This window comes from Loa loa, assembly GCF_000183805.2.
Source record: "Loa loa unplaced genomic scaffold supercont3.202, whole genome shotgun sequence".
Taxonomy (NCBI): domain Eukaryota; kingdom Metazoa; phylum Nematoda; class Chromadorea; order Rhabditida; family Onchocercidae; genus Loa; species Loa loa.
Window position 1 is genome coordinate 101,251 of NW_018108382.1, and position 17,373 is coordinate 118,623.

At 33.2% G+C, this 17,373-nt stretch overlaps 3 protein-coding genes across 3 annotated transcripts; 2 read left to right on the forward strand and 1 right to left on the reverse strand.

The window, feature by feature from the left end:
- Positions 1-504: 504 nt before the first annotated feature.
- Positions 505-9,145, forward strand: LOAG_05933 (TATA binding protein associated factor; the record flags this gene model as incomplete). Its single annotated transcript, XM_020447016.1, has 24 exons — positions 505-778; positions 862-956; positions 1,164-1,340; positions 1,671-1,741; positions 1,981-2,107; positions 2,427-2,555; positions 2,644-2,784; positions 3,111-3,197; positions 3,382-3,485; positions 3,844-3,901; positions 4,029-4,112; positions 4,361-4,489; positions 4,710-4,892; positions 5,218-5,300; positions 5,477-5,585; positions 5,899-5,999; positions 6,095-6,286; positions 6,407-6,593; positions 6,901-7,010; positions 7,181-7,397; positions 7,529-7,603; positions 7,873-8,051; positions 8,530-8,611; positions 8,888-9,145. 24 exons carry the CDS (start codon positions 505-507, stop codon positions 9,143-9,145), a joined length of 3,252 nt encoding a protein of 1,083 aa, XP_020302710.1.
- Positions 9,146-11,227: 2,082 nt separating this feature from the next.
- On the reverse strand, positions 11,228-13,628 carry LOAG_05934 (annexin; the record flags this gene model as incomplete). The annotated part of the gene is made up of 6 exons (XM_003141471.1): positions 11,228-11,407; positions 11,624-11,725; positions 11,930-12,085; positions 12,461-12,679; positions 13,005-13,151; positions 13,464-13,628. 6 exons carry the CDS (start codon positions 13,626-13,628, stop codon positions 11,228-11,230), a joined length of 969 nt encoding a protein of 322 aa, XP_003141519.1.
- Positions 13,629-16,241: 2,613 nt separating this feature from the next.
- LOAG_05935 (hypothetical protein) lies at positions 16,242-17,231 on the forward strand (the record flags this gene model as incomplete). Its single annotated transcript, XM_003141472.2, has 2 exons — positions 16,242-16,493; positions 17,012-17,231. Exons 1-2 carry the CDS (start codon positions 16,249-16,251, stop codon positions 17,229-17,231), a joined length of 465 nt encoding a protein of 154 aa, XP_003141520.1. The 5' UTR covers positions 16,242-16,248.
- Positions 17,232-17,373: the final 142 nt, after the last annotated feature.

The following is a 17,373-nucleotide window of genomic DNA, read 5'->3' on the forward strand; positions in this document are numbered from 1 at the left end:
TTGCGCCTCTTCCGCTTCACGATGGCATTACCTATGCTACTGTCGTCAAGTGACATGCTATTTTCACGTAAAGAAATGCTCAAGTTAACGTGTTACAAAGATGCATTTGTCAAAACATATCTTCCAGTATATATGGAACAAAAGATTGACTAGAATCTTAAACGATTTAAGCATAGAAAGATCGGATAAGGAAATTATTGGTCCGAAAAAGTTACTTTATTTGATTCATTTCGATATGTTAACATTTATATCTTATATTCAGTTAATTTCGTGCAGTATGGAAGAAATTATTACCTGAATGTTTGCGTTATTCGCATCGTTTCACGTGTTATTATTGCACTTACTGGTAGTAAAAGCGTAGTGTTTCTTTTGCTGATTTATTCATTTGCTTTCAAATTTCAAATTTCACTTATAACTTATAATAGTACTGCGTATGTGTAATTATTTCATCAGTTTCAGTAATTTAATTTCTGCGATTAGCGCGATAGGAACTGATTGCATGTTATGAGTGGTAATAAAACGGAAGTTCCTTCCGCCTCCTGTGCAGACGTCGTTGACTCATTGGTACCAGCACTGGGTGAGGAGATATTGTCCGCAGTACGCCGTGAAAGCCCACAAGATGCCTCTTCTTTCCACAATTGTAACTTCCGTGTCTTGTCACAGTTCGTCTCCATCACCGATGTACACTTCAAAGAACGATCATTTTCTGTCTTTACCGAGCTTTCTCTGGCACCGTTGCATCCAGAACTACGACAAATTTGTCTCAATGTCGGGCCAGGTTTGTGCATGGCCATATTTTTAGTAATATTTAGCAAACATTATTTAATAACAGATATATTTAAAGTAATTTTTTTTCTGCAGATGTTATGTTGCCAAACGAATTCCCAGAAGGTGTTACCGGACGAATTACTGTAAATGATGAAGATGTGGAATATATTCGGAATGAACCTCTCAAAGTTAGTTCTGAAATAATACGAATAGCTTACGAATTTGATTGGTAAAGATGTAAAAATTTAGAAAATTATTCTAGTAAATTTCTAAACACCGCGAAAAAATTGTTCAATCACTTTTATTTCCTTATTATGTAACGTAGTAGTTAGTGAGGTTTATCCTAATCATCAATTTCGTCATTAGGTTCTATCATGTATGAAGTAAATTTTTAGATATTGAGTCACAAAGCGGAACAAAGTTTGCACAGACTTTCACACGATATGTACGATGAGCTGGAAGATTGTGAGGGTGAACTTTTAATTAATGTTCCAGAAAGCTGTTATGTACTTATGGATGAACAAAAAGTTATCAAAATTGGAATTGATGTCAGAGTTGTTAATCCAAAGCATGTAAGTTTTTTCACTTAATATTTAATGAACCTTTTGGAAACTTCTACATGATTTTTCACTAAAAGTTCAACAGGTTTTTATAATATGATAATGTGAAAGAGGGAATTTGTTGTTGATTTTGTTATGATTATGTTTTGTTATGCAGTTTTGTCATAAGAAATGTTTTTGGTTAACTCAACTTTTTTTTCATAAATTCAACATTTAATAAGTTTGGTTTTCTAAAGGGCAGCTTATTCATGTAATTTGGGTGATCTCAAAGGTTTAGTGTTATTTTATTTGGTGTTATTATTTGCTTGCTTATTTATCCATTTTGATTTATGATCGATTCAGGGCATACATTTTGTTTGTTCATTTTCTGATGATGGTACTTTGGAGAGCGGTGCGCACATGTACACTTATAGGTATACTTTTATATGAGGAAAAATAAAAACTACGTCAGATATAAATAATCGATTACCATTCTGTCCACATTTCACTACCCTGTGACTATCACCTTTTTCAAAAGAATTAATTTTTAAAAATAGAGTTTGTTCTCTAGGAGTCTGAAATCGTTAAGCAATTTTTAACTCATTGTTTTATTGATCTTTTTCTTATCTTTGTGACAAAGGCTTATGGACAGAAGTATCTTCATTTTTTTTAGGTCAAATATGTTATCGAGTACTCGTCACTGGCTACCTTGTATGGATACACCTGATCAGTTATGTTTATGGCGAATCGAAGCAACTGTTGATCTTATGTTTACAGCAGTTGCCAGTGGCGAATTATTTGTAAGTGCTACTTTGTTTCTCGAAGTTAAAAGTTTTTATCTATCTATATTTTCTCCTGAAAATATTTTGCTGATGTGCTATCAGAAATATACTATAAACTTTTGTCGTTGTATCAGAATTATGACATGTTGATGTTGCGTTGCTAGGCTTGAAGTGACATTTCTGTACATTATGGATTCAAGCACGTTAGAGAATTCTTTTTTTAATGATGGAAAAGGAAACTTGTGAATTCATTGACATAGGAACATGTCTGTATGCCAATTTAGAATTCTTTGCATCAATTTATTCGCTTGATATGCACTTATTAAAGTTTTTGCAGGATACAGAGTATACGACTGATCTACAAGAAAAAATTTATCATTATCAGCTTTTAGTACCGACATCTGCAGTTAATATCGGTTTTGCAGTTGGGTGTTTCACACCAGTTGTACATCCAGATATGCCTGAAGTATGATTATTTTATTTCGCTACAAATTACTGTCGGAAATCGTCAACAAATTTTAAAAATGATATGAAAACTTTGTGTTCGTTTACAGATAACAAGTTTCGCACTTCCATCACTATATCCTCTCGTAAAGCACACAACTTCAACAATTGATCGAGTTTTTGAATATTTTGAAGAACTCCTTTCCTGTCGATTTCCCTTTTCATCCTACAAACAAGTTTTCGTTTATCAGGTTCGTGGCATTAGGTTATTTAATTTAAGTTTTTCTTTAATATCTCTGATTTATGGCGAATAAAATTAAAAAACCGAGGTTATATCAATGAAAAGTTCATCTGGTGAACAAAAAAGCTAAAGATTTTTGAAAACGATTAAGAAATTTCTGCATATGCATGATTTTTGCATAACTGAAGTAAGCTTTTAGATAGGAGAGTTAGAGATTTTGACTTGGTTTGAATAACACAAAAATATTGTAGTAGAAATATTGGGCAGTCAAGAACTTCTTGTTTTCCTAACTTCTGTTTTATTTTGAAATATTATTTCTAGAGTTTATATTTCCAGATTCCGGATGAAGTTACGGCTTATACTGGTTTATCAATGCTCTCGCTCACCTTATTGTATCATAAGAAAATTTTGGATGTTGTGCAAGTAAATTTTTGTTCAGAAATTTTTGGATATTTGTATTACAATTAAACACATGATGGAATTATTTGAATCCAACTCAGTTAAAATCATTAGATTTGAATTAAACCATTCGAGTTCTTTAATCTCAGATGCTTTTCTAAAGTTATGCCAATTTACTTTGAATTTGTAATCAACCGCTTGTTTTTAGATGACACGTCAATGCCTTGCTTATGCGGTAGCGCAACAATTCTTTGGATGTTTTGTTACTTCAACATGCTGGTTGGATATTTGGCTGGTTTCCTCCCTTGCAAGGTTTTTTATTTCATCTTTCTTAAGTATATTACGCACACGAATGGAGGTTACACGAATCATTATATTTCAACCAAATAAAATGTTTAATAAGTGAGGAATAAGCAGTTGAACGGCTAGTAAGAAGAGAAAAAAGATGCGGGTCATAACTCCTGGATTTTTCTTCCTTTCTTTCCACAGCATAGTAAAAAAAAAGAAAATCGGATGTTCTCCTAATTTGCTACAACAATAGGAGAATTTTTAGGATTTCCGTTTCTATTTTGTCGATTTTTTAGAATTTATATCGTTTAAATGGTTTTTAGCTCTTAGAAGAACTTGATTTTTGATTACATTGTCTCCTGAAAGATCCAGATATTTGCAGATCTGTCACTAGTATGTTTGTAGAACGATTCTTCGGTTTTTCTGAGAACCTTTACCAGGTATGATCCATAAGTTTGATCAGTTTTTTGAAAATAGTCTTATAAGAAAATATTTTCTTGTGAAAAAAATTGTGAAGGAATTGTGGAGAAATTGAAAATTGTTTTTCTTGTGAAGAAAATATTTTAGATCAATAAAATGCTCAGTTGTGTTTCCGACTATGAAACGCGTTGGGGAAAGATTGTTTTGCGGCCCTCTAATACTAATTACAAAGTGAGCTTTCTCATCATATATTTTTCTTTTGAGTACTCTAATTATTTTCAGGCTAAGAAATACTTCTAAAGTGTGAAAATGTTGAACATAATAATATGCAAGAAATGGAACATGGTTTGTTGTTGCCCTTCCATTATATTGCTTGGTCTAACCAAAGTGTTATATACGTAGACCTAAAAAGCAAGAAGTTAGTTACAAAGATAATGATGGTAAATTTTCTATGTCTTCGAAAGTTTTTTATTTTTCAGCGATATTTACATTTCGATCCAAGAAATCCGTATACTTGCTCTCCCCTGTATGCGGATGCTTTGTTCAAGAAAGGACATCTTGTTATGCGAATGCTTAACCAACGTTTGGGCAAGGAACCATTTTTGCAGGTTAAATTTGGTGCTTTATTTATTGTGAAATCTCTGTTGTTAATCATGGTGGGAGTTGATTAAAGGATATTGCTTTATGTGGTCATTTGGTATTCCTCACGTGTCCTTTTTGAAGAAAAAGAAAATTGTGATGTCATAAAAGAGCAGTTTTCAGAATCTTCCTTCATTTGTTAGTAAACCTTCAGAAATTCTAGTAAATCTGTTCATTTTCTAGTTGTAGGTAATACAAAAAATACTAAGCGTAGCGATGCAGGCAAGCCAACTGCAGAAGGAGCCAGCTCATTGGCAGCATATGACTGTTTCAACGGAATCGTTTTTCCGTACTGTTTCTAGTGTTACGGGCCAAGAATTGCCGACATTTTTGGAGCAGTGGATTCACAATGGTGGACATGCAAAATTTTGGGTTAGTGGTAGAGTAACTTTTGGAAACAGTGGGAAAAGTATGCGAGTGTTATCTGTTTTTAGTAGCAGTTAACCACACACGACTCGAATGTCTTAAAACATTCAAAAGTGGAACAATATAAAATTCTTCATGTTCCATTTATCAACGATAAGACTTCATAAGTTGTTATTATTCAGTTGTTTTTTTTTCTTCTTTTAAAGGAAAACTGGGCTCCATGCCAAAAATTACAGGGTAACTATTCGTGCTGTGTAATTGATTTTTAATTGTACATTTGATCATTATTTTAAATCCTGTTCATACACCATTTCGATCTTTGGTGTTTCAGGTGCAATATGCTTTTAATCGTAAACGAAATATGATTGAACTTGAAGTGAAGCAAGAACCTTCTGCTAATCGGGGACGGCAAAGGTTCGTTGAATTTTATGAAATGATTCTTATGTTAAGGAGTGGAAAATTCTTGTCCCAGTTCTTCAGAAAATTCATTTTATCATTCTGAATCTCTTGAACTTCTAAGGAGATTATGGCATTGAGTAAAGAAAAAAAACTTTTGCAGATAGTTCGATCATTTAATTCATGTGTTTCAGTTACGTTGGTCCATTAATTGTTGTGGTTCAGGAATTAGATGGATCGTTTACACATACTGTACAGATTGATTCCAATCATTCGAAGCATGACCTCCAGTGCCATTCAAAGGTTACATGATTTATATTTTTAGTGCTGCCTATTACCCAGGTGGGTGTCTTCTGATCGTTTAGTTCAATTCAAAATTTCTTGTATAAAATAAAGTGGGAGTTAGATTTTTTACCGTGTGTATGGTAGGTATATCGTTGTATTTTTTTCTGTTGTATTTCTCTAAAATGCTTCACATTTTTTAAACTTATAGTAAATGAAGTTATGATTTTGAATGTAGAATTTTTGTTTATCATGTCTTTCTCCAATTTGGGTCTTATCTCCTTCATTCTCTTAAATTTAGATTCTAGTTATCATTGATGTTGTTCCGTTATAGGGACGAAGGCAAAAGAAGAAGAAAATTCCACTTTCCACTGGAGAAGAACTTGAAATTGATTTGGCAAATATGGATCCTGACTCTCCGGTTCTTTGGATAAGGTTTTGCAGTCTGCCAAATAATTTTACAGAGAAATACATTTTCATGACTGCCCTTATAATCTTTCTTTTTCTTTTTTGGAAACAATCAGTTCCAGGATAGATCCTGATCTGCTTTTGCTGCGAAAAGTTAACATTCAACAACCGGTTTATCAGTGGGAATATATGTTGAAATATGAGCGAGACGTCTTGGCACAGCTTCAAGCACTTGACATTTTACAACGTTTTCCAAGTCCACACGCTAGAGCCGTTCTTATTGAAACCATCGAAACGGAAGCATTCTTCTACCGGCAAGCATTGTGACTTTATAGTTCTACCAATTGCATATTTTGTAGATGTGATTAAATAATCTGAAGTAGCTGTATCAAGCCTTCCACCGTTTTTCTATGTATCTACTTTTTAAATTTTAGGGTACGATGTCGAGCTGCATATATCCTAGCAGAAGTTGTAAATAAATTGCCGGAAACATGGTTGGGTCCACCAGCTTTGATGATTTTGTTCAAGAAATTTTTCGGTTGTAAATCTGCGCCACATATTCCAAAACCGAACAATTTTGTAGCCACCTCTGCAAATTTGCAGCTATATTTTTTGATGCATGTCAGTTCATTACCATTCCTGTTGTTTGTTTTTATTTCATTTTGCATACCGAAATTTATTGATATCGCCGAATAAGTTCTGTTTTAGCATTTGTATATTAATTTTTTCAGAATTTATTTTTACATCTTCATTAACTAAACAGGATGAACTGGTTACAGCAACAAGTGTATGCTAATAATAATATTAAAAAGCTATGCTAATAAACCTCAATTCTGGAATGCTACATTATTTTTTTTGCTTTTTTCTCTAAGTTTGTCGGTGTCAACCATGCTAATCATTTCTTTTGTATTTTAATGTTTTGTCTTAGGCAATACCTCAAGCTTTGGCACGACTGCGCTCTTCTTCAAATGGTGCCCTTTCAGAAGTTCATCATTTTCTTATTGGTTTAATCAAATATAATGATAACACTGTGAACAGGTGAGGAAATATTCTCTACACAGGTATATAGTTGTTGGATTAGGAGGTATTTCATTATATAGTTGTTGAATTAGAAGGCATTTATATTAATGGAGTTCAAATGTGAAGAGTTTTATATTGAAAACACACCGAAGTTTTATTCATTTCAAGGAATCTGAAAATGTTTCCAGGTATTCGGACGACCATTATCGGGCATCACTAATAAACTCCTTAGCTGCTACACTGATACCAGCCGAGAGCAGAGATATTATAGACATGAGTCCCCTTTCTCTTGATACCGAAATGAGGGAATTGCTATCTGAGTTCACTCTTGCTTTAAATATGGATACATTGAAACCTAGTTTTGGTCGTATTATTGGAATTACTGCACTTCAAGCTATATATCACGTGAGTTTATGTCGAATTCATAGCAAAAATGTGGAATATGTAAAGTATTTTCCATGTCACTGGAAAATAAAACATGATTCCTTCACAGCTTCTGCGGTATTATTCAAAAAAATGACATGCGATTATTGCAGATGCAGCGAACGTTTCACATCCCACTTGATCCCAAAGTATTTTGGTCCTTTGCGCAGCCGAATATGTATGTACCGGTATGATTCTTAAAATTTGTTTTGAAAAGTATAGCTTCTTTCAACATATTAATTTTTATAAATAAGAAGGTGTACTTTTTACATATTAATTTTTATAAATATTTTAGAGGTTTGTTATTTTTAAAATTTAGGATAATTTCCAAAATGTTCATCAAAAATTAGGTTATAAATTCTATATTAAAGGCCGCTAAAGATATATTTATTGTTTTACCACGCGATTAAAGTGAACTCAGTGAAAGTGTGCTTTAATAAAATAATTATGCTTTCAGATGCGTCTCGCAGCGTTAACATTTCTGGTTGACATGGTTTATCGATTCAAATCCCCATCTTTTGTTAATGAAGTTGCCAACAGATTAATAGATTTATGTATCAATGACCCTGAGCCGGTTGTACGCTTGTATATTGCATCTCAACTGTCACTTAAACCGCCACTTTGCATCATTTTGGGGTTCTTCATTTTTAATTAATACATATAGGTCAATGCTGCGGCTTTTGTTGAGAAAGTCGTATTTTGAGATTAGAGTAACTCATTTTTGATTTTACTCGGATTTCTTGCCCAGCGTGGATTTTGGCGCTCCTTACATGATTTTTCGTGATTGTTATCTGCCTTTTAGTATCCTTTCTATTTTAAATTGTGTTCAGGAAGGCAATTTGAACTAGAAGAATTTATTAAAAGGTAGATAGCAATTACGAAAAATCATGTAAGAACGTCAAAGATCTCTTCTGGACAATGAATCAAAGCAAAACCAAAGTTTGTCGAAGTTATAGACGAGGCTGTCTCAATAGTCCGATTCTGGCATAATTCCAAGTTTAAGAAGACATTAGCTTTTTGTCTTACTATTATATTCGCCTTTTACTTTTAACATATATCGGGGAGAATACATTGTTTATTTGGAAATTTTTGAATATTTTTGTCATTCTTTTAGTGCCGAAAATGATGCAACATGGATGCCATTGTCCCGTGACATAGCTATCAAATTATGGATTCAAATCAGTGATGCTAAAACGGTTTTTCCATATGTTATCTATGAATATTAAGAACTTATTTTAACTAGAATTAGCTGATAATATTGTTTCTTAACGATAAATTATTATCATGAAGAGGTGATCCTGCTATGATGAAAACACAAGGAACATACGCGTTTTTGTACTTTTTTATTGTACCTTGCAAGTTCAAATAATTTTGCATGAGTGACAAAAACCACAAATTGGAATTTGTTTGGATTCACTGAAATAAATTCCTTGCTATCATAATAAGTGGCGTGAAATAACATGATGTTTCAGGAGCCACGTTTACGTGGTCATTACATTGACCTTTGGTTTACAATATATGGCAATAATGTACCGATGATACTGAAACCAACTGAACAGGTCCAGGAGGAGAAACCAGCACCACATAATATTCACATCGCAAACATCAGGAATGGCACAGATGATCTGCTAAATTCATGGTCATGGCATGGAACTATCATTGATATTGACGAACCTGATTCACCGACAGAAAAGTTAACAAATGAAATGAATGATGACACTCTTCAGTAATATAGTAATATGATCATGTTTGTCTCTTCAGTACGAAAGATGACTCCTTCCCAACTAAATCAATCCCTTCAATTATGAATTTGAAAATCTTTAAAATATTCAATGTTTCGATAAATAAAGCGAAGAATGTTGGGAATTTAGAAACCTTCAGGAAGGTAAGGGAATGTTATCGCGCATTCATCGATGCAATGGAAATCTTCGTGTGACTTCAACTAATAATGCCTTAGATTGCAATATTTAATTTTATGAAGCATTTGTTAAAAGTTTTAACTAAATGAAGAACGGTTAGTTTTAGAACTTCCAGTCTGAAAAGAGGATAATCTTATACTTCCGTACACTCTCTTGAGGACCATCTTCACCAAATTGTTTGCTCCTTCTTTTCTGTTCTGCTCATTTCATTTTCTATTTTTATTTTAATTTAGCTGCTAAATTTTGCCGAAAGCAATCTCAATTATTGTTAAAACATTCATTATGTGATTTTCGTATGATGATAGAATTTGCTTCGTTCTTAATTTTTAGCTGACTCGCAGCAAAAGCACTCGTTTGCTTTTTTGTCTCTGCAAGAAAGGAATAGCAAATATGCATTTGACAATAAAACAAAGTAATGTTGTAGCATTCTGTTATTGTTTATCATGTCAGTGTAGCAGATGACATAAGATTGCATTCATTCAGTTGAAATTTCGTTGTATCTTTCACTTTTTTATTTAACCAAATGTATGCTTCCGTGTTGTGGGAAGATTTGAATTTTTTTGTTGTTGCACATAAGGTTTTTTACATTCTGTAGCTTATTTGCTCACTTGGGTTCATTTACATGTCACTTATTTTATTTTCTGTTGTTACCGTACCGTGAAATCTTTATTTTTTCAAACTGTAATATTTTCCTATTAAGATTTTTCTAGGAAGTGTGCAAATCGGGATCACTTTAAAAAAATCCAGTGTTGAAATCAACATCGACTACTAAGATCTCACCCAATTCCTTCCGGAAGGGCCATTTCTTCAAATACAAATGCCATTAGCTGTAATTTGGTTTCGAAACATGTTTGTGTATGTGATGTTTTCCGCATATGTGTAGCCAGTAATTATTGTATTGATTTTGTTTGCCCTATTTTTCTATCAAATGGAATAATTGTGCAAAAGATAACACATAGCGGCTGGATGGCTTACTTCCGATGTATTGCTTGAGAAATGGAAATTGGACTGGCGAGAAGTTTCTAAACATTTAAGGATCTGGAAGAAATTGATTAATTTAGCCGGTCTAGTTAGCTTAATTGAGTCAGTTGTTTCCTCAATTTTCATTACTTTCTCTTTTGATTAGTGGTCGTCTCGTCTAAGGCAGTAACTTCAAGCCACTTGGCATTTTCTCGAATGAGTAAGGAAGGAGCTTAAGTGTCATTTTACGAAATGATTGTTGGCAGATGGGTGTTTGACTGAAAGGTATCAGTTCTTTTTACTTGACAAAGGAATAAATCAAAGTGTTTTGAAAGCGAACTAAGAGTTTTTATGAAAATTTATGTGCCGCAATGTCAAGACCAATCGTCCGAAAAAGATCAAAGTGGCTAGAAGACTTCAATATTGGTTTAACTCCAGCTGTGTTAAATTTGACAAAGATACCGTGTATTCTTTCTCGACCATCTCCATCCTCAAGTAAGAATAATGAGAAATTTATTAATCCATACTCAGGCCACTTGACCTTTCCAAAATCAGTACCAGTCGTCCTATTCGTAGACCAAATGACAAAGTTAGGAAATGAGAGTACCGAAATGATTTAATAAAGCTTAATCATGCCATGTATAAAAAGTCGATTAACTACTAATTCCTTAAATTAAGATGTCTTGCCTAGAGACCAAAGTAAGACCGAAGAACAATATTGTGTAGTTCTTGGTTTGTTTTAGTGTAAGATTTTAAATCAAAAGAAAATTTTTTTCAAATAAAGTGTTTAAGAAATCTCGAGTTTAGTAACAATACTCTATTTCGTAATTAAACAATTTTGCCTACTCCCACATTTTAGAATATTGAAAATCAAAGATAGAATGAATAACGTTTATTTAATTAAAAGAACGAAATGGTTAAAATATACAGAGTTTAATTCCCTTGAATAATAGCAATAAGCGTATCACGATATGCGCCAGAACATTCGGATCGTATGCTATCAATTAGCGATCGACCATAGCTCTGCTCGTATTGTTGCTTAATAAGTGCCAAATCAATTTCGGAACGTGATACGATGATTCGGATAAGATCTTTGTCTTTTGTTCCCAAACCCTATAAAGATTACGTAAAAATGTAATTTGCAAAGCTGATGTATTTTTGAAGAAGTTTGAAAGAATAAAATCAAACTGATGATTACAAACAACAATACGGCAATCTATTGTGATGTTTTTTGATGATGTAAATGCATCATTCTACGTCAATAATAATTGTATGGATAAATAATGGGTAGGTTTGAAAACAGTACTAGAATACGTGGACGGATGGTACCTTCATTGCCTGATACAGTTCAAAAGCGAAGTATCCAGGCTGATTCTGAATGTTCTTTACCAATGCTATTAATCCTTCATTTATATCACCACTGAATTCATTCTGCAGAATTAAAATATTTCATTGGCTGAAATGGAATAGCAAAGAAGACTGGCTAAGCGTGGATTAAGCCAAACAAGTAAGAACAAATTTATTTCATCGTAAAAATTTAATGATGCTAATGAGAGTGATATGCCGATTTAATGTTGGTTGACGGGCGAATTTAATTTTTGCAAAAGTAATTAATAATAGGTCTTTCAAGCTAACCCTAATTGCCTCTTCAATACTGTGTCCAACGATTTGTTCGTAATCATTCAAAACTTGCCGCAATTGAGGAATACTTTCAGTAACTAAAATTTTGATAAATGTAGACTCATCCGTGCCCCACTGCTTTTCGCCAGCTTGTTCCAGCTCGTGCGCATCCTAAAAATGATAATTCAGGAAGTTAAAAACAATCAATCTAATTAGCTTTACATACTCTTTCATTTGATAAAAACAAGTTAATTGAAAACAGTTCCATTTCAAAAATAAAAATTTAAATAAAATGCATATAACATGTGAATGCTCGAACTTCTTTTATCTGAACATTTACGGTCCTAACATGGGATGTTATTGTACATAAAGAAATGAAATAAAGCTTAACAGTTAATTTTACTTTCACTTCATGTACACTTATCGTTATATTGTTCTTTACTACTCCTCCGATTGCTTGGTCAACAACACCCTGTTCAAAATAATGCTACATATAACCAAATAGGCAAGAGGCATTTCTTTCAGAGAAATCGAAGTATTCATCACCTGATTCGCTTTCCGATAATCAACTGCTATGGATTCATTCCGGTTCCCTTGCAACAGGGCAACCAAAAGACGTTCAAAATGTCCACTTGTATCACCTTTTACTCCATCTTCCAACGATTCGCCATAATCTTCCTCGTATTTTTCCTTGATCCAAAGAATTTCTTCGTTTGTTCTTGAACACATTATCTCGACCAGTATCTTCTCCTTAGTTCCCATTCCCTACAAAGTTTCAGTTGGAGAAAATCGCTACCAGTTCGACTTCCATAATTTCCCATCTCGGATATTTTACAAAATTGATTTAATGATATTATAAAGTTAGTCAAATACACCTCTAGCAATTCAAACGAAGACGGTTGCAGAAGTCAGAAATCTCTGAAGTGTCCAAAAGTTACTAATTCAAATGAAACGTCACACAGCCAGTTTTTTCTGCAGATTTTGTAAGTCTATATCTGGCTTTTAATTGGCTAGTAGTTTTGGTTAGTTTCATTTAATTAGCTAATAGCTTTGAGTGCAGTAAAATTATATGCAAGGAATGAAAGGATACAGAAATGGCTTGATGTAGTTGTCGGACGTCGTAAACAGATGGTGTCATCATCAGTGCCACAATGACATCTTCAAAATCACCGTGAAGTTCACTTTTTAGCGAATCCATCAAATCTTTTCCATACATCGATTTATATTGCAAAGCTACCTCAAAGTGAGTCTTAAAATAAAAATTCCAGTTGGAAGGATATCTTATTTTGTAAACTTCTTTCATTTAATTCCTTTATCCATTCCTTCCTGAGGTATACCATACGGAATCACAATCTTCAAATGATACGTTAACCTTATTCTGACCTCATTTCTGATTAACCTTAATCATTGATTTGAAAAAGAAAATAAAAATTGGAAAAAATGTATTTTTTTCCCATGGTAATAATTAAAAAAAGAAATATTCAGGTGATTGGATTTCATATACAATTGAACAAAATTAAATATTAAATTTTCAAAACACATATAATACCTCCTGTCGTTGCTCATTGTTAATTGTCGTCAATACATGCAATATTTCTTCTTTATCACATCCAATACCTTTCATGGCTTTATGGAGAATTTCAGCAACTGCTTCTGGATCAAAATTAATCTGCGGTTTAATGGTACCAAAAAACTGATGCTGGTGTCGAAACATCCTGAAATTTCTCATCCAAATAATAATTGATTGTTTCCTTCTTGATGACTGTCACATCAAGAAAAGGATAATAAAGGAACTTGAGGCAATATCGGATTCATTGTAGCATGCGAAAGGACGAAAAAGGGCATGATACAATTTAATATGACATGAAGGACAATGGACATAATGGACATTTATCCTTAAAGTATGTGTCAAATGTGAATTTCTGTCAAATAAGTTATGGTATTAATTCAAACAAGTAAGTCTTTCGTACCAAAAGCCATTACATTCCTTAACAATAAATAAGTAATTGGCAAATGATCCTCAAAATGGGTTGAATAGAACCTCATTTTGAAGAATCATTATTCCTCTAATGAAAATGATCTTATCAGTGATTTCATGAAAGTACTGAACTCGTCATTTTATAAGATTGGTATAAGAAGTTGGAATAGGAAGACCTGAAGGCTTGGATGACATTGAAGTCGGCATATTTTCTGAATTTTAAGTGCAGCATGCTGACTAACTGAGATCTATCGATCAGTTCAAATCACTCTCGAGAGTTTGTTGAAATAGTGGAAGAAAGAAAACGGTATGATCGATATGAGGACTATTCTTCTCAAAAATCTAGTCTTAAATTTTGTCAACGTGAAGTGTTGCATCAGCAGGGTGGTAGTAACAGGACTGATATTCAAGTTACATTACATCACCAGGGCGATAACAACAGGACTGGTATTCAAGTTGTCACATAGTTTAAATGAGTTCTCATTGCTTGAATGATGATTCGTCGTATAAAATGAGCTGTACGATTGAAAAAATGATGACAGGATGTAGAGACTTGACAGTTGATAGTGACAAAAGCAGGATGATAGTGGAGACGAATCACTATGACAACAATATGAAAAAAAAGGTGCCAAAATAGAATCGAATTGTTATGGAAGGTGTTCATTTTTCAAATCAAAGCGAGCAAAAAATTGGGAATTGAAGCAAACGATTGTAAAGATTGAAAATCTCTGAAGAATGAGAAGGGGAAATGAATGCTTGTAGACTGCTGAAATATCAACATTTCAGTGACCTCTGATAAAACTGATAAAGTTTGACCTCTGCGGGAAAAAAATTGGTAGATGTAAAATTTTGAAATTATTTCGGGTATTTTTGTATCATTGCTCCAAATTATATTCTAAGATAATTTTCCTTTTTTTTTTCTTGGCGTAATTCTTCGATTTTAATTTTATTTAGCTTCCTTGAGTTTCATTCGAAAGTTATTTCGACATTGCCCTGCTAATTAGTTCCAAGTGCTATACCAATCAATCTATTGATCCTAGAAAAGAAATTAGTTCCGCTTTTGAAATTGTTTACATTTATCATCGTAACGATCAAAGTTTAAAACATTTTGTAAATTGCAAATAATTTGGAAAAAATTAAATTTCTGTTGATAATTATTTCATTTTTATCCTTCTAACCATATTCGAAACTGCGTATTGTCACCTAAATTTCCATTATTTGCTCGAAAAGAACTACAAAATTTCAGTGATATTGATTTAATCTCCACTGAAAGGTCAGGCAATTGCGACAATCATATTTCCTCCACCATAAATTAATTCATTCATTTCAAATTAATTTCGAGGGTAATTTGAATCGAAAAGTTTTGGGAACGTTATAGGGGAATAATCGTAAGAAATGCATAAGCATCTGTTAATCTGGACACTGTCCAGTCTTGGTCAATGAAAACCGTATCATTTGAAATGTTGAGAAGTTGACTGATGGAAGAATTGAACAGAATGATTTAACTCCTTAAAGATAATTATTCATTGTTTACTAACACAACAATCAGGAGTAAGCTGTAATTGATTACTCAAACAAACACAGACTGCACAGAAATTCTGGGATATCTTCAGGAAGCACCATGATAGCAACCCCGCTATCCACCGAACACTGAGAAAAGCAGGTGATTCACATTTTTTTCATTCCGATCTTATTTGACTGCTCATTGAGTCGGTTTTGTTGTGGTTCGATTCGTCGGAAATGTCTTGGTCATTTTTGTTCCGTGCCGCAGGGATTTCCTTTCAGAGGCTTAGACTTCGTAACAAACATTTTTGAAATAATTAATTTGACTTAAGGGGTTTGTTGAAATAATTGCGAGAGAAATGTGCTTCACTTCGTTAACATTTTATAGCATCATGTTAATATTCCTTTTTCAAGGTTTGTTGGATTCTTTTTATTCCTTTGGTGCTCATTTCTTCCTCTTTCTCTTCGCTTTTTCTGATTGCGTAAGGATAATAAATTCTGTCATTTCATTATCATATAACGTTTAAAATTTGAAGTGCGAAGAGACAGTGGCTATTGTTATTGTTCCTTTACGCTTCAACATTTTGGCCTAATAAATAAAACAAATAAGTATGCATTTTAAAGTTTTTGATAATGAAAAAATTTAATTTCTCCTCTTTCTGCTTCCATGTTGGAAAGTGGGATATCATTAGCTAGGGTATTCTTTTGAAACAGTCGTCTTTGTTGCCACGGCAGTATTATTAGTCATCCACTGATTAAGTGAATAATGAGTCGGGAAATCTGTGAAACTCTGCGTAGCGTTATATGACTGTAACAAAATGGTATTTTGTAAAAGTTTTTCTCTTCTTTAGCAATGAGTTCAAACAATGAGTCACTTAATGGCTCATCATCTTGTGGAAAACTCGACGTTTCGCAGTACCGAAAATTTTTGAATGAATTACAAAGTCATGCAAGCGAGCTGTGGAAGACGGCACTGTGTCGTACTCCTACTTCGAATACAACGGAATTGCTGGGGGAGCATATGATGATTCGAAAATCCTTATCGGAAATTGAAATTATACAAAAAACATTTTCACGGAGTTCGGAAATTGATTTAACGTTTGTTTTAATTAGAACACTTTCTATTTGACTAATAATAGAATGAAAAGTCAGGTTGAATAGAGCCGTCAACCACGGAGTTTTTTTCCTAGTTTAGATTCAGAATTGGCATCCATTACACTTCGACCAAAAGTTTGCTTCTCCCATTCATAAACTCGTTAAGAATTTTACGTCTTAATGGTACAAAGTCTCCATCTATTCTGTTAGCTAATCCTAGAGATTAACTGCAAATGAACTTGTTCAACTAATGTTTAATATTTAGAGAAAAAACGTTCCTTACAAAATGAAAGTGCAAGGCTAGCGAAGCATACTGCAGTTGTACATCCTTATATTAGAAGATCTTATATTAGAAGATCAAAAAAAAGTCTTCTGGATGGAAGAAATGAATAAATCAGTATACGTAATGTATTTATCCTTATATATATATATTTTTTTTTACTGGAGTTTTTTCTTTGTCTTTTTTTTGTTTCTTTTTTCAATGTCGGAATCTAAAAATATGTGGGTCAATTTTGTTACAGATACTCGGAACGGCGTAAAGCAGCTTTAGCAGATTTTCTGCATTGGGCCAATATGGTTGGAATTTCTCATTGTTTCGTAGAAATTGCATATGAAGAAAATATGGATGGATTTGGTTTGATAAGTTCAGATTATGCTCCGGTTGGGTCAGAGTTGTTAAGAGTACCTCGAAAGGCAATCTTCTCATTAGACCAGGCTCGACGATCGTCTTTCTTAAAGTAAATTCATCATTTTTGGTCAGATGTTGAATACTTCTAAATTGACTATAGATTTAAGTGATATTTTCTCAACTTGATCCATGAAAATAAAATTTTCGGCGTGCATTTCACCGAGATATAATAATACGTTCAATGGAAATGTTGCT